The sequence below is a fragment of the Oncorhynchus clarkii genome, chromosome 25 (assembly GCF_045791955.1).
Source record: "Oncorhynchus clarkii lewisi isolate Uvic-CL-2024 chromosome 25, UVic_Ocla_1.0, whole genome shotgun sequence".
Taxonomy (NCBI): domain Eukaryota; kingdom Metazoa; phylum Chordata; class Actinopteri; order Salmoniformes; family Salmonidae; genus Oncorhynchus; species Oncorhynchus clarkii.
The window spans coordinates 20239065-20258239 of record NC_092171.1 but is presented as its reverse complement, the minus strand read 5'-3'; the positions used below and the strand labels follow the sequence as shown (position 1 = coordinate 20258239).

Sequence of the window (19175 nt, the reverse complement as noted above, 5' to 3'; positions counted from 1 at the left end):
AAAGGTCGCAAAGTTCAAGGGGGCCGAATACTTTCGCAAGGCACTGTAAGTGGCGGCAGGTTGCCTAGTGGTTAGAGCGTTGGACTTGTAACCGAAAGGTTGCAAGATCGAATCCCCAAGCTGACAAGGTAAAAAATCTGTTGTTCTGCCCCTGAACAAGGCAGTTAAGCTACTGTTCCTAGGCCGTCATTGAAAATAAGAATTGTTCTTAACTGACCTGCCTAGTTAAAGGTAAAATAAAAAAGTGGACTAAGGCTATCTGGAAGGCCAGAGTTAGTTACTTTAAGGAGTTGTTCTCTCTATGTGGGTCTAACCCCAAGAAGTTCTGGAAAACGGTTAAAGACCTGGAGAATAAACCCTCTTCACAGCTGCTCTTAAAGTTGATGTGGTTGTGACTTACAAGAAGCACATGGCTGAGATCTTTAATCACCACTTCATTAAGTCAGGATTCCTATTTGACTCAGCCATGAGTCATGTTGGCTGTCCAACATTTCCTCATCTCCCACCTCTTCTAATGCGACTATCGGGATGCTTCTCCCTCTTTCCCCTGCCCCGCTACAAGGTTTCTCCCTGCAGGCGGTCACTGAGTCCGAGGTGCTAAAGGAGCTCCTGAAACTTGACCCCAAAACACTATCTGGGTCAGATGGTTTATACCCTTTCTTCTTTAAGGTTGCTGCCTCTATCATCGCCAAGCCTATCTCAAACCTTTCTTAACCTGCCTCTCCTTTCTGGGGAGGTTCCCATTGCTTGAAAGGCAGCCACGGTTCATCATTTATTTAAAGGGGAGATCAAGCTGATCCTAACTGTTATAGGCCTATTTCTATTTTGCCCTGTTTATCAAATGTGTTGGAAAAACTTGTCAATAATCAACTCACTGGCTTTCTTGATGTCTATAGTATTCTCTTGGGTATGCAATCTGGTTTCCGCTCAGTTTATGGATGTGTCACTTCAACCTTAAAGGTGTTCAATGATGTCACCAATGTCACCATTGCCCTTGATTCTAAGAAATGTTGTGCTGCTATTTTTATTGACTTGGCCAAAGCTTTTTATATGGTAGACCATTCCATTGTTGTGGGCTGGCTAAGGAGCATTGGTTTCTCTGAGGGGTCTTTGGCCTGGTTTGCTAACTACCTCTCTGAGTGCAGTGTATAAAGTCAGAACATCTGCTGTCTCAGCCACTGCCTGTCACCAAGGCTCAATCCTAGACCCTACGCTCTTCTCAATTTACATCAACAACATAGCTCAGGCAGTAGGAAGCTCTCTCATCCATTTATATGCAAATGATAGTCTTATACTCAGCTGGCCCCTCCCCGGATTTTGTGTTAAATGCTCTACAACAAAGCTTTCTTACTGTCCAACAAGCTTTCTCTGCCCTTAACCTTGTTCTGAACATGTCCAAAACAAAAGTCATGTGGTTTGGTAAGAAGAATGCCCCTCTCCCCACCGGTGTGATTACTACCTCTGAGGGTTTAGAGCTTGAGGTAGTCACCTCATACAAGTACTTGGGAGTATGGCTAGACAGTACACTGCCCTTCTCTCAGCGCATATCAAAGCTGCAGGTTAAAGTTAAATCTAGACTTGGTTTCCTCTATCATAATCAGTCCACTTTCACCGCAGCTGCCAAACTAACCCTGATTCAGATGATCATCCTTCCGATGCTAGATTAAGGAGACCTAATGTATAGATCGGCAGGTAAGGGTGCTCTCAAGCGGCTAGATGTTCTTTACCATTCGGCCATCGGATTTGCCACCAATGCTCCTGATAGGACACACTGCACTCTATACTCCTCTGTTAACTGGTCATCTCTGTATACCCATCGCAAGACCCACTGGTTGATGCTTATTTATAAAACCCTCTTAGGCCTCACTCCCCCCTATCTACTGCAGCCCTCATCCTCCACATACAAAACCTGTTCTGCCAGTGACATTCTGTTAAAGGTCCTCAAAGCACACACATCCCTGGGTCGCTCCTCTTTTCAGTTCGCTGCAGCTAGAGACCGGAACGAGCTGCAACAAACACTCAAACTGGACAGTTTTATCTCAATCTCTTCATTCAAAGACTCTGTCATGGACACTCTTACTGACAGTTGTGGCTGCTTTGCGTGATGTATTGTTGTCTCGATCTTATTGTCTTTTGTGCTGTTGTCTGTGTCCAATAATGTTTGTACCATGTTTTGTGCTGCTACCATCTTGTTGCTACCGTGCTGTGTTGTCATGTGTTGCTGCCTAGCTATGTTGTTGTCTATGGTCTCCCTTTGTCCTATTTTTATTTTTTAAATCCCAGCCTCCATCCCCGCAGGAGGCCTTTTGTTAGGCCATCATTAGAAATAAGAATTTGTTCTCAACTGACTTGCCTAGTAAATAAAGGTTAACTACAAAATCCAGTCTATTGGATATGAACACTTACTGCAATATCCCCAGGGAGAGAAATCACTCTAGAGAGGTCGTTGGGTTACAGGAGTCACTTCTTGTTTAAATGGCATTCATTCCCTCATCCTCAACTTTAAGGACACTGGCAGCCATTATAATTGGAATGGGGGGAAAATGCTCTGAAATCAGACTTAAAAATATGCCTTTGTACTTTGCAGTGTTGGTGTGAATGGAAAAGACAAAGTAATATGGCGACATGAAGGAAGCACATGCCAAACATTATCTCAGCAAACAGTTGGATTGATGGAGGTTTTGAATTTCACTGGGTCCTTTGTGACCTCCAGATTAAATGTATTGTGTGTAGATACAGTGCCTTGCGAAAGTATTCAGTTCATCAGCTCGCCCATTGATGCCCATTGATGCCTGCAGGAAATATCCTGTTGTTGCACCAGCTCTCCAGCTGCACAGTGAGCACCTCATGGTGTCCTCTGATATCACATACCGTAAGGTGCCCTAGAGTCACAAGAAGTGACATCATTGATGCAGTGAAATCACGCCAAAGTGGAGTCCAGTAATGTTTGACATTTTGCATGCCTAATATCTTTCTTTCTTTTATCTCTCTCTCTAACCTCGTTCTCTAGTTGCTGTCTCTTTCTTATCTCCTAAAAGCTAATAGTTGGACAGCACAGTTGTTGGACAACATTGTGATGCAGTTTTGGCTGCTTTTACTGTTGATGCTGCATAAATTACTCAAGGTTTGAGGAACCTTAAAATTAAAACATTACCTTGTTCAACGTGTCTCCTATTCAGATCGAAGTATTATTTTGCAGTACAGCAAGGTTCAGATAGGGCTCAGATGATATTGACTTTACTGTGGCAATTTGCTCAGTGAAAAGTGTATACAAATACTGTTGAGCTAAGAAATGGTCTTGTATTGATTGGTCAGAGAGCTTGGGAGTGTACGTAGCTGCAGTTAGCTTTGCAGTTAGCATCACTCACACTGCTGAGGTCACAGCAGTGTGAGTGATGTGTTCATACCCTCTGTGTTCTCATCCAGGCCCAGGGGACAACAGTGCATTCGCAAAGTATTCAGACCCCTTTACTTTTCCAAAATTATGTTACAGCCTTATTCTAAAACGGATTACATTTGATTTTTTTCCCATCAATCTACACACAATACTCCATAATGACAAAGCAAAAACAGTTTTTTAGACATTTTTGCAAATGTATTAAAAATAAACTGATACAGTGCCTTGCGAAAGTATTCGGCCCCCTTAAACTTTGTGACCTTTTGCCACATTTCAGGCTTCAAACATAAAGATATAAAACTGTATTTTTTTGTGAAGAATCAACAACAAGTGGGACACAATCATGAAGTGGAATGACATTTATTGGATATTTCAAACTTTTTTAACAAATCAAAAACTGAAAAATTGGGCGTGCAAAATTATTCAGCCCCCTTAAGTTAATACTTTGTAGCGCCACATTTTGCTGCGATTACAGCTGTAAGTCGCTTGATGTATGTCTCTATCAGTTTTGCACATCGAGAGACTGAATTTTTTTCCCATTCCTCCTTGCAAAACAGCTCGAGCTCAGTGAGGTTGGATGGAGAGCATTTGTGAACAGCAGTTTTCAGTTCTTTCCACAGATTCTCGATTGGATTCAGGTCTGGACTTTGACTTGGCCATTCTAACACCTGGATATGTGTATTTTTGAACCATTCCATTGTAGATTTTGCTTTATGTTTTGGATCATTGTCTTGTTGGAAGACAAATCTCCGTCCCAGTCTCAGGTCTTTTGCAGACTCCATCAGGTTTTCTTCCAGAATGGTCCTGTATTTGGCTCCATCCATCTTCCCATCAATTTTAACCATCTTCCCTGTCCCTGCTGAAGAAAAGCAGGCCCAAACCATGATGCTGCCACCACCATGTTTGACAGTGGGGATGGTGTGTTCAGCTGTGTTGCTTTTACGCCAAACATAACGTTTTGCATTGTTGCCAAAAAGTTCAATTTTGGTTTCATCTGACCAGAGCACCTTCTTCCACATGTTTGGTGTGTCTCCCAGGTGGCTTGTGGCAAACTTTAAACGACACTTTTTATGGATATCTTTAAGAAATGGCTTTCTTCTTGCCACTCTTCCATAAAGGCCAGATTTGTGCAATATACGACTGATTGTTGTCCTATGGACAGAGTCTCCCACCTCTGTAGCTGTAGATCTCTGCAGTTCATCCAGAGTGATCATGGGCCTCTTGGCTGCATCTCTGATCAGTCTTCTCCTTGTATGAGCTGAAAGTTTAGAGGGACGGCCAGGTCTTGGTAGATTTGCAGTGGTCTGATACTCCTTCCATTTCAATATTATCGCTTGCACAGTGCTCCTTGGGATGTTTAAAGCTTGGGAAATCTTTTTGTATCCAAATCCTGCTTTAAACTTCTTCACAACAGTATCTCGGACCTGCCTGGTGTGTTCCTTGTTCTTCATGATGCTCTCTGCGCTTTTGACGGACCTCTGAGACTATCACAGTGCAGGTGCATTTATACAGAGACTTGATTACACACAGGTGGATTGTATTTATCATCATTAGTCATTTAGGTCAACATTGGATCATTCAGAGATCCTCACTGAACTTCTGGAGAGTTTGCTGCACTGAAAGTAAAGGGGCTGAATAATTTTGCACGCCCAATTTTTCAGTTTTTGATTTGTTAAAAAAGTTTGAAATATCCAATAAATGTCATTCCACTTCATGATTGTGTCCCACTTGTTGTTGATTCTTCACAAAAAAATACAGTTTTATATCTTTATGTTTGAAGCCTGAAATGTGGCAAAAGGTCGCAAAGTTCAAGGGGGCCGAATACTTTCGCAAGGCACTGTATCAGATTTCAGACCCTTTACTCATAACTTTGTTGAAGCACCTTTGGCAGTGATTATAGCTTTGAGTCTTCTTGGGTATGACGCTACAAGCTTGGCACACCTGTATTTGGGGAGTTTCTCCAATTATTCTCTGCAGATCCTCTCAAGCTCTGTCAGGCTGTGTGCTTAAGCGCTCTGGAGCAGGTTTTCATCAAGAATCTCTCTGTACTTTCCCTTGATCCTAACTAGTCTCCCAGTCCCTGAATAACATCCCCACATCATGTTGCTGCTACCACCATGCTTCGCAATAGGGATGGTGCCAGGTTTCCTCCAGACGTGATGCTTGGCATTCAGGCCAAAGAGCTCAATCTTGGTTTCATCAGACCAGAGAATCTTGTTTTTCATGGTCTGAGAGTCCTTTGGGTGCCTTTTGGCAGACTCCAAGCGGGCTGTCATGTGCCTTTTAATGAGGCCACTCTACCATAAAGGCCTGATTGGTGGAGTGCTGCAGAGATGGTTGTCCTTCTGGAAGGTTCTCCCATCTCCACAGAGAAACTCTGGAGTTCTGTCCGAACGACCGTTGGGTTCTTGGTCACCTCCCTGACCAAGGCCCTTCTCCCCCGATTGCTCAGTTTGGCCGGGTGGCCAGCTCTATGAAGAGTCTTGGTGCTTCCAAACTTCTTCCATTTAAGAATGATGGAGGCCACTGTGTTCTTGGGACTTCAATGCTGCAGAAATTGTTTGGTACCCCTCCCCAGATCTGTGCCTTGACACAATCCTGTCTCAGAGCTCTACGGACAATTCCTTCAATTGCTCAGTTTTTGCTCTGATATGCACTGTCAACTGTGGGACCTTATATAGACATGTGTGTGCCTTTCCAAATCATGTCCAATCAATTGAAATTTTCAAACATTTCTAAAAACCGGTTTTCACTTTGTCGTTATGAGGTATTGTGTGCAGGTTGAGGATTTTCATTTAATCCATTTTAGAGTAAGGCTGTAACGTAACAAAATGTGGAAAAGGGGAAGGGGTCTGAATGCATTGTATACCGACAAACTTTGAACCTCAGCAAGCTGCTCTTGGATCAGTTGAGTACACAGTGAAAAGCCTCTAAGATGCATAGCATGATATGCTTAACTTTTACAATACCAATTTACTGTACATCACCTCCAGTATTGGTAGAGGTGCATGCTATGTAATGTTTTATGAATGTTTTATGTAACCAGGTACGTCATTGAGAATACATTCTCTGTTACAATAACGACCTGCTCCTGTGGTCAAACGTTTAATCTCCTGATCATGATTTGCGTTCACGACAGCCAAGCCATGTGACCAGTCCACTTCCTGTCTCTGTGGGCCAGTGAAGATTGACGGCCACTCCTTATCTCCACCTGGAGCCCCAGTCCACTGCTGCGCTGTTATTTACATGGCTTTGTGTAAGCCAGCCATGGCTTTTTAATAGACCTATGTCTTCCTCCTGTCAGCTCATGGTGAATGAGGGAAGCCTGTGTTACTAGGACTGCCTTCACTCTGCCATAGCATGCTGACAAGACCAGGGAATATCACTCAGTGGGTGCTTCACCAGACATAAATGAGTGTTGATGGGGTGAAAAATAGCAGGAGCACACAACACCTATCCTAGTTTTAAGATCTACTGTAACCAGTATGTTTAAATAATAGGCCTAGGTATGATGAGATGAGAGCCGGCCAATAGGCTGTAAGCTGTCCGTTTTTTCACTGGGAAGATTCTTCAGATGGCTGTACCTGTTTTACTGTAATTTGTCATAGACGCTTGCTAAAAAACTTTAACTGGCATCTGTAAAATTTGTATAGAATCAACTTGATCCCATCTGTCGAAGACGCTTGGACCTTATTTTTTTATATTTTCAGTGGTGTTGTTAAAGAAAATGAGAATTAAAAACAGGTTCAGCCCCTGGTTCGGCCGTGATCTTGCAGAGTTACTCCACTTCAAGAATTGCATTTGGCAAAAGGCTCGGCACACGCATAGTCAGGCTGACTGGCTCTCGTTCAGGCAAATGAGAAATAAGTGGCGGCAGGTTGCCTAGTGGTTAGAGCGTTGGACTTGTAACCGAAAGGTTGCAAGATCGAATCCCCAAGCTGACAAGGTAAAAAATCTGTTGTTCTGCCCCTGAACAAGGCAGTTAAGCTACTGTTCCTAGGCCGTCATTGAAAATAAGAATTGTTCTTAACTGACCTGCCTAGTTAAAGGTAAAATAAAAAAGTGGACTAAGGCTATCTGGAAGGCCAGAGTTAGTTACTTTAAGGAGTTGTTCTCTCTATGTGGGTCTAACCCCAAGAAGTTCTGGAAAACGGTTAAAGACCTGGAGAATAAACCCTCTTCACAGCTGCTCTTAAAGTTGATGTGGTTGTGACTTACAAGAAGCACATGGCTGAGATCTTTAATCACCACTTCATTAAGTCAGGATTCCTATTTGACTCAGCCATGAGTCATGTTGGCTGTCCAACATTTCCTCATCTCCCACCTCTTCTAATGCGACTATCGGGATGCTTCTCCCTCTTTCCCCTGCCCCGCTACAAGGTTTCTCCCTGCAGGCGGTCACTGAGTCCGAGGTGCTAAAGGAGCTCCTGAAACTTGACCCCAAAACACTATCTGGGTCAGATGGTTTATACCCTTTCTTCTTTAAGGTTGCTGCCTCTATCATCGCCAAGCCTATCTCAAACCTTTCTTAACCTGCCTCTCCTTTCTGGGGAGGTTCCCATTGCTTGAAAGGCAGCCACGGTTCATCATTTATTTAAAGGGGAGATCAAGCTGATCCTAACTGTTATAGGCCTATTTCTATTTTGCCCTGTTTATCAAATGTGTTGGAAAAACTTGTCAATAATCAACTCACTGGCTTTCTTGATGTCTATAGTATTCTCTTGGGTATGCAATCTGGTTTCCGCTCAGTTTATGGATGTGTCACTTCAACCTTAAAGGTGTTCAATGATGTCACCAATGTCACCATTGCCCTTGATTCTAAGAAATGTTGTGCTGCTATTTTTATTGACTTGGCCAAAGCTTTTTATATGGTAGACCATTCCATTGTTGTGGGCTGGCTAAGGAGCATTGGTTTCTCTGAGGGGTCTTTGGCCTGGTTTGCTAACTACCTCTCTGAGTGCAGTGTATAAAGTCAGAACATCTGCTGTCTCAGCCACTGCCTGTCACCAAGGCTCAATCCTAGACCCTACGCTCTTCTCAATTTACATCAACAACATAGCTCAGGCAGTAGGAAGCTCTCTCATCCATTTATATGCAGATGATAGTCTTATACTCAGCTGGCCCCTCCCCGGATTTTGTGTTAAATGCTCTACAACAAAGCTTTCTTACTGTCCAACAAGCTTTCTCTGCCCTTAACCTTGTTCTGAACATGTCCAAAACAAAAGTCATGTGGTTTGGTAAGAAGAATGCCCCTCTCCCCACCGGTGTGATTACTACCTCTGAGGGTTTAGAGCTTGAGGTAGTCACCTCATACAAGTACTTGGGAGTATGGCTAGACAGTACACTGCCCTTCTCTCAGCGCATATCAAAGCTGCAGGTTAAAGTTAAATCTAGACTTGGTTTCCTCTATCATAATCAGTCCACTTTCACCGCAGCTGCCAAACTAACCCTGATTCAGATGATCATCCTTCCGATGCTAGATTAAGGAGACCTAATGTATAGATCGGCAGGTAAGGGTGCTCTCAAGCGGCTAGATGTTCTTTACCATTCGGCCATCGGATTTGCCACCAATGCTCCTGATAGGACACACTGCACTCTATACTCCTCTGTTAACTGGTCATCTCTGTATACCCATCGCAAGACCCACTGGTTGATGCTTATTTATAAAACCCTCTTAGGCCTCACTCCCCCCTATCTACTGCAGCCCTCATCCTCCACATACAAAACCTGTTCTGCCAGTGACATTCTGTTAAAGGTCCTCAAAGCACACACATCCCTGGGTCGCTCCTCTTTTCAGTTCGCTGCAGCTAGAGACCGGAACGAGCTGCAACAAACTCTCAAACTGGACAGTTTTATCTCAATCTCTTCATTCAAAGACTCTGTCATGGACACTCTTACTGACAGTTGTGGCTGCTTTGCGTGATGTATTGTTGTCTCGATCTTATTGTCTTTTGTGCTGTTGTCTGTGTCCAATAATGTTTGTACCATGTTTTGTGCTGCTACCATCTTGTTGCTACCGTGCTGTGTTGTCATGTGTTGCTGCCTAGCTATGTTGTTGTCTATGGTCTCCCTTTGTCCTATTTTTATTTTTTAAATCCCAGCCTCCATCCCCGCAGGAGGCCTTTTGTTAGGCCATCATTAGAAATAAGAATTTGTTCTCAACTGACTTGCCTAGTAAATAAAGGTTAACTACAAAATCCAGTCTATTGGATATGAACACTTACTGCAATATCCCCAGGGAGAGAAATCACTCTAGAGAGGGCGTTGGGTTACAGGAGTCACTTCTTGTTTAAATGGCATTCATTCCCTCATCCTCAACTTTAAGGACACTGGCAGCCATTATAATTGGAATGGGGGGAAAATGCTCTGAAATCAGACTTAAAAATATGCCTTTGTACTTTGCAGTGTTGGTGTGAATGGAAAAGACAAAGTAATATGGCGACATGAAGGAAGCACATGCCAAACATTATCTCAGCAAACAGTTGGATTGATGGAGGTTTTGAATTTCACTGGGTCCTTTGTGACCTCCAGATTAAATGTATTGTGTGTAGATACAGTGCCTTGCGAAGGTATTCGGCCCCCTTGAACTTTGCGACCTTTTGCCACATTTCATGCTTCAAACATAAAGATATAAAACTGTATTTTTTTGTGAAGAATCAACAACAAGTGGGACACAATCTTGAAGTGGAACGACATTTACTGGATATTTCAAACTTTTTTAACAAATCAAAAACTGAAAGATTGGGCGCGCAAAATGATTCAGCCCCCTTAAGTTAATACTTTGTAGCGCCACCTTTTGCTGCGATTACAGCTGTAAGTCGCTTGGGGTATGTCTCTATCAGTTTTGCACATCGAGAGACTGACATTTTTTCCCATTCCTCCTTGCAAAACAGCTCGAGCTCAGTGAGGTTGGATGGAGAGCATTTGTGAACAGCAGTTTTCAGTTCTTTCCACAGATTCTCGATTGGATTCAGGTCTGGACTTTGACTTGGCCATTCTAACACCTGGATATGTTTATTTTTGAACCATTCCATTGTAGATTTTGCTTTATGTTTTGGATCATTGTCTTGTTGGAAGACAAATCTCCGTCCCAGTCTCAGGTCTTTTGCAGACTCCATCAGGTTTTCTTCCAGAATGGTCCTGTATTTGGCTCCATCCATCTTCCCATCAATTTTAACCATCTTCCCTGTCCCTGCTGAAGAAAAGCAGGCCCAAACCATGATGCTGCCACCACCATGTTTGACAGTGGGGATGGTGTGTTCAGCTGTGTTGCTTTTACGCCAAACGTAAGGTTTTGCATTGTTGTCAAAAAGTTCAATTTTGGTTTCATCTGACCAGAGCACCTTCTTCCACATGTTTGGTGTGTCTCCCAGGTGGCTTGTGGCAAACTTTAAACGACACTTTTTATGGATATCTTTAAGAAATGGCTTTCTTCTTGCCACTCTTCCATAAAGGCCAGATTTGTGCAATATACGACTGATTGTTGTCCTATGGACAGAGTCTCCCACCTCTGTAGCTGTAGATCTCTGCAGTTCATCCAGAGTGATCATGGGCCTCTTGGCTGCATCTCTGATCAGTCTTCTCCTTGTATGAGCTGAAAGTTTAGAGGGACGGCCAGGTCTTGGTAGATTTGCAGTGGTCTGATACTCCTTCCATTTCAATATTATCGCTTGCACAGTGCTCCTTGGGATGTTTAAAGCTTGGGAAATCTTTTTGTATCCAAATCCGGCTTTAAACTTCTTCACAACAGTATCTCGGACCTGCCTGGTGTGTTCCTTGTTCTTCATGATGCTCTCTGAGCTTTTGACGGACCTCTAAGACTATCACAGTGCAGGTGCATTTATACGGAGACTTGATTACACACAGGTGGATTGTATTTATCATCATTAGTCATTTAGGTCAACATTGGATCATTCAGAGATCCTTTCTGAACTTCTGGAGAGAGTTTGCTGCACTGAAAGTAAAGGGGCTGAATAATTTTGCACGCCCAATTTTTCAGTTTTTGATTTGTTAAAAAAGTTTGAAATATCCAGTAAATGTCGTTCCACTTCATGATTGTGTCCCACTTGTTGTTGATTCTTCACAAAAAAATACAGTTTTATATCTTTATGTTTGAAGCCTGAAATGTGGCAAAAGGTCGCAAAGTTCAAGGGTGCCGAATACTTTCGCAAGGCACTGTACACCGTCAAGCCCATATCGCCTGGACCTGAAGGCGTTGGAGAGATCCTCTTTGTGCCTGTACAGAAAAAGGCAAGAGTGTGGCCCATAGGGAATCCATACCTTAGTCCTAAACAGTAGCATGCCAAGGCCAGTCTGATAACAATGCAATATTTGACAAGGAATAGTAAACTATAATTTAGCAGTTTTCACTGATTTGGAAATGCAAGAATAACATGCTTGCAACTCCACTCACTTGATAGTTTGTAGCTAACTACTGTACAGCTTGTTTGGTCCGGTGTGCGTCAAGTCACTCTGGTTCACACTGACCGTGTGCAGAAAGTAGTCCATCACAACTTCTTCCCATTGATCTTTGTCGATAGCACCTGCTAAATTCAGGGCAGCAATGTTGTTCAGCAGAGTTCTCCATGGCTAACATTATTTTTCAAAAAAAGCTGCGGTAGCAAGAATTATCTACACATACTAAGCAGCTCATGTTATAGACAGAAGTGTGCCACATGGCAGACCAATCTGAACTCATCTCTCGGCATGTCCAGCCCACCCATTATCTCAGCCAATCATAGCGAGCAAGAAGGTTCCTATCCTTTTCCGTGGCTAAACCAACTAGGCTTGTAATTTAAGAATTTTATTTGTATTTACAGATGGCATACACGTTTGTTATTAAGGCACATGACAGGTCACATGTTTATGAAGGCATTTCTGCCCCAAAATGCATTTTGATAAAAATGTTCAAATGCCTCTCCTGTGAAGTAGTGATGTGTGACATACTTTGATAGCGATTGAGTGCAAACATCAAAAGCATGGCGTGGGATATGGCATACCGTTCAATATGAATCACTTTCCTTTTTCTATTTCCTCAGTTATGGTTGCATGACTTCAGCCCCTGAGACTTAGGCCTTGGCTCACTCATGGTGGATTCTGAGTTTGTGGTGAGGGTGCCCCCTCTGGATGGGAGGCATATGGAGCTGGATGTGCTGGGCTTCCTGGACTCTCTGGGGGAGGACAACACCACAGCAGCAGAGAGGTGCTACCGCTCCCACTCCCGCAGCAGTGTCCTGCAGGGCCTGCCTTTTGGAGGGGTGCCCACGGTCCTCGCCATCAATGTTGTCCTGTGGCTGGTATGTTGCTGACACAAACACACCGATACATGTATGTATACACAATCACACGTGCGCGCACACACACACACACACACACACACACACACACACACTACAGTGCTACAGCAGTACCAGAGAGACATTTTCCCCAAAGACCCATCCTTCACGTGAAGTGCAACATTGTATCAAATCATCAACCGGGTCGACCCAAAGCTGTCCCTCGCAAACTTGCAAAATTATATCATCTAGCTTTTTCCGGGCGTCAGAGTTTCAGACATTTGTTTTTAATAATGATCTCACTGGATGTTTGGAATCATCAGATCATGATATTTTGCTCTTTCACATCAAGTCTTGGTGATTATCGAAGCTGGGAGTGTTCAAAAGACTTCAAATACTGAGGAACTAAACAGACATTGTTGACTTACTGTGTGAGGTGAATAAAAAATGACTGAGAAGCTCAGCACATTAGTGGTGGATGTGGTGAGGTATGACAATCAGACATTGCCAAATGGGCGCTTTCTTACTTTTGCATGCAGCAGGCCCGGTAGGCTTACTTCTGTGTGTACTCAGGTGCTCTCTCTCTCCCTGAACTTTATCAGGAATGAGAAACCAGATACATGCTCATTGCTGACATGGATTACGCCAAACAAAAGCCAATGAAAACATTTACAAAACTCATGGTTATGAAATAAACCAAAACGTGTTTCTCACAAGTGTAGCAGGTTGTAAACTCCTCAAACAACGTTTCCAGTCTGAGAATGAGAGCGGTAAATTACTGTAATTAATACAATACAGGCATTAACATTAAATTAATGTAACCAAATGACGGGGAATTAATGGTACATTTACTAGGCCTACTGGTGACCTGTAATGGAGAATTGATAGAAAATAAACAAAGGGAAAACGATTCACACAATTAAACAATGAATGCACAAGAATTGACGGGAGACAGCTGAACGCATTCTGGAGAGCTGAGCACATGCATTCTGGAGAGCTGAGCACATGCATTCTGGAGAGCTGAGCACATGCATTCTGGAGAGCTGAGCACATGCATTCTGGAGAGAGACACGCCATGTCTTTGCCAGACACCCCTCCCTTCTTCTTGCAACATTTAAAATTATACTCAACACATTATCTTCATGCATTTTAGATGCTTATTACTGACAACTGCAACTCAGTCAGCTAGACCTTTTGCCACTCGCACTACCCAAATTGCGGGCTTCCCAAATAGGCATAGGCCTACACACTTTTTTTTTTGTGATTTTAAACAATCCACAATAAAACATTTTTTAAATAAGCTAATGATCCTCTGTGGCTAAGGCATGCTCCCTGGTGAATTATTTTGAATGATTTAATTTAGACACGAGTAATTATAGCCAATTTTGTCGAAACAACAATTTACTTTAGGAGAATCCAGCATCCTAACAGTGCAGAGCTCTGCACCCGCCAATTTTCCTTTCCAATTCACAACAGGCTGAAACCAGAGATCTGTATAATGACGAGATGGTCATGTCTCCGCACTAACAATAAGAGTTGCAAAGGTGGGAAGACAGGCGACAAGCTGCATATTATGCCCATAGAAACGCATTGGGCTTATTCTTGACAGATTTTACCGAGAGTCAGCCCTCTAGTTTTTCCTCTTCCTCTCTGCTGAAATGATATCACCAGAGAGGAGAAAGCATCCGAGTGAGCGAAACAGCGCCCCTCTATATGTAGCCCATGTATCTGATGCTGTCTGGCCAGAAATAGTATGACATGTCATAATACTCTTTTGGTCCATGCAGCATCAGATACATGGTGTACACATACTGAGACCGAGGGGCGCTGTTTTGCTCGCTCGGGTGCTTTAACTGAGATCGATGCGTCTTTCCGTCAGCATGCGTCTCGGTCAAATAAATTATCAATATTTCAATATTCTATTTGTACAGGCAAGAAGGTGGGGCGGGCTAGGCCCCCTGAGGCCCGTCCATAATGCTGGATCTGCTTACAAGCCTTCACATTCATCGTTTTATGATACAAACACTACCCCATTCTCCTCTTCTCTATAAAATATGGTGTGTTTACGGATATGCAGAAAGATTACTCTTCCCACTCCAGGATGATAATAGAAATCCATCTGTCTCCAGATTTGTGAATGTACACCTCTGTTCCGCTATCAGTTCTTGTCAAACTAGATTTTCTCTCTGGTTATCAGTCTTGTCTACCAGCTCATGTTTAATTGATTCACTGTGATTGTTCCCTGGTAGTCAGGACAACACAGAAGGTTAATAGCAGTGTCTTAATGACGAGTTCAAGTGTGTTTCAAACCTTGATTTCCCCCCATGTGACAGCGTACCGCCTCTGCACCATTCCTAACATCACACAAAATAATCATCTGTGGGGCATAAGTGGAACGTGGACACCCACCCAGGGACAAGAGATGGAAGACATTCGAGACAGGCAGAGAGAAATGGGATACAACGAGGGGATATTATATATGCAGAGAGCTTAGGAATTGCATTTGGCCACGACTATAAAAGCAGAATGTATTACTCATCTTAGTCCAATACCTTGTTAAACATTGTCCTGGTTGTCCATGCATGGCTTTAGACCAGTATGGAGGCGCAGGGAGGTGGTGGTTGATGAGCTCTGTGTGTCTTATAACTTGTTCTTTGTATTGCAGTTTCTTTTGCTCATCTTTTCCTGTTTGAGGAAGGCTGCGTGGGACTATGGCCGTCTGGCTCTATTGATGGAGAATGACAGGTACAGTAAAGCCCTTTCACCTCAGCTTCTTCATTCTCACTGTATTTTAAGTCGGATTTAGAAGTCGAGGCAACACTCAAGATGGAGAAATCCGTATCGAAAGCATAATTCATGACTGATTGACATTGTGCTACTTGAGATTGGCTCCCCCTCCTGAGAAGAAATGGTACTGCCCAGGCATTCTCATACTCATGAAATACTTTGTTTTCCTGTCTCTCTTGCTTTGATGGAGCTCGTGTTACACTATTACATTGCTTTAATATAACTATGCCTAACAAAATATAAACGCGACATGCAACAATTTAAAAGATGAGTTATAGTTCATATAAGGAAATCAGTAAATTGAAATAAAGTAGTTAGGCCCTAATCTATTGATTTTACATGACAGGGAATACAGATATGCATCTGTTGGTCACATATACTTTAAAAAATTATAATTAAGTAGGGGTGTGGATCAGAAAACCAGTCAGTATCTGGTGTGACCATTTGCCTCATGCAGCGTGACACATCTCCTTCGCATAAAGTTGATCAGGCTGTTGAGTGTGGCCTGTGGAATGTTGTCCCACTCCTCTTCAATGGCTGTGTGAAGTTGCTGGATATTGGTGGGAACTGTGGAGCATGCTGTCGTACACCTCTATCCAGAGCATCCCAAACGGGCTCAATGCGTCACATGTCTGACTATGCAGGCCATGGAAGAACCTGGACATTTTCAGCTTCCAGGAATTGTGGACAGATCCTTGCGACATTATAATGCTGAAATATGAGGTGATGGCGACGGATGAATGGCACGACAACAGGCCTCAGGATCTCGTCACCGTATCTCTGTGCATTCAAATTGCCATTGATAAAATACAATTGTGTTCGTTGTCCATAGCTTATGCATGGCCATACCATAATCCCAGCGCCACCATGGGGTACTCACTTCACATTGACATCAGAAAACCACCCACCACACAACGCCATACACGTGGTCAACAGTTGAGGCCGGTTGGATGTACTGACAAATTCTCTAAAACGGCTTATGGTAGAGAAATTAATATTAAGTTATCTGGCAACAGGTCTGGTGGGCAGGCCAAATGCACGCGCCCTCAAGTTGATGACTGTGGCATTGTGTTGTGACAACTGCACACTTTAGAGTGTCCCCAGGACAAGGTGCACCTGTGTAATGATCATTCTGTTTGCCAAGTTAATCCAGCCACCTGACAGGTGTGGCATATCAAGAAGCTGATTAAACGGCATGATCATTTAAACAAATTTGTGCACAAAATTTGAGCAAAATAAGCTTTTTCTGCAAATGAAACATTTCGGGGGTCTTTTATTTCAGCTCTTGAAACATGGGACCAAAACTTGACATGTTATTTTTATTCAGTATTGTATACATACATCAAATTGAATCACTTTTTACACATTATCATAATCTGTGAGTACTATTTTTTTTTTCTCCCCCAAGCCTTGATACCATAATATGCAGAAGGCAATAATGGCACACTCATTGTAGCTCTGATTTTCCTGAATCTTAGGACCTTGTTAGCTTTTAAAGTGAGGTCCAGTCAGTCCTCTGTGTGGGTCTGCAGAGTGAGGCTCTGCAACAGCTTACTTCTGCCTGACCTGGAGCCACTCCGGTGTGAGTGTGGGGTTGATTTAGTTCTGCCTGACCAGCAGCGGCTCTCTGCCACCCTGGGGCAGTGACATCTGTTTGTTCTGCGGAGCGGGCGGCCGTCGCGCTAATTCAATTATTACGCTTAAAGTGGCACGCTGTAGAGCTGTCAGCAACTTCAACTTGAAAGAAACATCACCAAACTCGATCATCACAATGCTTCATTGGATTTCAGGAACACTGTCCATCCCTCCTCCCTCCTATCATTGATATGATCTCAGATTGACTGGAGTTCTAAGGGGAGGACCGCATCCTGCATGGAATAGCTATTAGACCCAGCCAACACAATTAGCGCTCATGCTGTCTGCAGGCTCTGTGCCTGACCGTCTGTTGGAAAGAGGATATTAACTTCCCACAGTCACTCATTGCAAAATGGGTTCACGTTTGCTATATAATTTTAGGATGCTGTCCAGGCCACTGAAAATCATCCTTCCAAGAATGTGTTTAACGGCTGTAGTCTCATACTGTGCAGTCTTGTTGCTCGTGCAGTATAGTGTCTTCCATCTTGTGATGTGATCTATGTGATGAGCTTCCTTCCTTCCTATTCTGTAGGAAGAGACCCATGCACCATAATGATAATCCTGGTATGTCTTCTGTTGCTCAGCCTCACGTCCCTGTTTTACGGAGAGCAGAGTGAGAAGGAGAAGTCCCCGTCAGAGTCCAGCCCGTCAGACTCAGACACCAAGGACTTGGTAAGTCCAACTTTATTATGGATCCAAGTCCAGACAGTAGGATAGGTCTGGAGGTATAGCTGATAAAGGGTGACCCTGTTTGAGTGTGATTCCACTCTTTTTTTGACCCTGATCAAGCACTTTTCCTTAATTAAGTTGATGAAACATCCAGCTGCACAAACAAAAAACAAAAACATTAAGAAAAGGCAGATTATTTAGAGAATGACTTTATATACACACACACACTCGGTAACTCGGTAAGATCACCATTAATGTAACACACTATGTTAATGAGGGAGTAGGACGGAGTAAGACAGGAGTCTTCTCCCAGAGTTTGACAGCAGTGAAGTGGTTTACGCCTCAGACTAGACCTATTTAAACCCCATCACTCTCTCAGTGCGTAGGCCTTAATGTTATGCGAATGACATGCACCGCAGGCCAGGCGTGCTTGGCACTGCCTACCACATGTTGTATCGATTTTGTTTTTGATAAGCGATCCACTGAATGTTTTATGTCTTTCCTCCTTTAGGGCTTCTGCTCTTGGCTTACAACACTTTACCATATGAAGTAAGTGTAAAACCTCTACCTGTTATCACTTCTAGCATTTTTATTGCCCTTCTCTTCAATGTTGTCATCCCATTAAGCAGTGAAAAGCAAACGAGTGTGTGTGTGCTCATGGAATTGTTTGTGCCGTGGTTTACCATAGACTCGAGCAAGTGCAAATACTCTAACTCCACTAAATGGATTTAGATCCGTAACTTCCTCTGTGTCCATGGTTTCCATATTATTATGGTGGAGTTTGGGTTCTTCTGGGTGCTGTTTTTAGCTCTTGTGTTAGTGGCTGACTGTAATACCTCACCCTGGGATCCCTGGGAAAGTGCTAACCCACCCTGAAAGCTCTCTGTGTGGCCTGGCCTGCCTGCTGTGGGACCAGCAGTCAACTCTTGTTTCTTCTCTTTTATGAGACAAGTGGGTTTTCTGACCCTCCAGGAGTGCAGTGAGGTATGAGGAGCAGGCCCCACAATATCACTACCACGGAGCACCTGACTCTGTCTCCCCATAGAAGAGAAGGATTCTGCTCTTCCCACTACAGTCCCATTACACCCATGTGTCTAGTACATGCTGTTTCCCCGTAGACCCCTTAACTGCACACTGCTTCTTTGTAACTCTGTGCTTAGTCTCCTTAGTTTGAATCCTGCCACCCTGGGAAGATCCCCTCTTCCCTCCCCAGTTTCAGAACCTCTCTCTCTGTGTTGCGTCTCCAGGGATGAGGAGATCAGGAGTAAGTGTGGTGTCGACGCTACGACCTACCTGTCCTTCCAGCGCCACATCATCCTGCTCATGACTGTGGTCTGCCTGCTGTCTTTGGCCATCATCCTGCCTGTCAACTTTTCCGGAAACCTCCTAGGTAATTTAGAACGAAGCCTTGG

General features: G+C 43.5%; 1 protein-coding gene across 2 annotated transcripts in view; it reads left to right on the top strand.

Moving 5' to 3' along the window:
- Positions 1-19175, top strand: part of LOC139383985 (transmembrane protein 63C) — a 73735-nt gene that overhangs the window by 37421 nt on the left and 17139 nt on the right. For both annotated transcript variants that reach the window (XM_071128616.1, XM_071128615.1), the window contains exons 2-6: positions 12436-12693; positions 15338-15417; positions 17679-17766; positions 18275-18312; positions 19011-19153. In XM_071128616.1, coding sequence (XP_070984717.1) covers positions 12484-12693; positions 15338-15417; positions 17679-17766; positions 18275-18312; positions 19011-19153 — 559 coding nt within the window. In that variant the 5' untranslated portion in view covers positions 12436-12483. The remainder of the gene's footprint in view (positions 1-12435; positions 12694-15337; positions 15418-17678; positions 17767-18274; positions 18313-19010; positions 19154-19175) is intronic.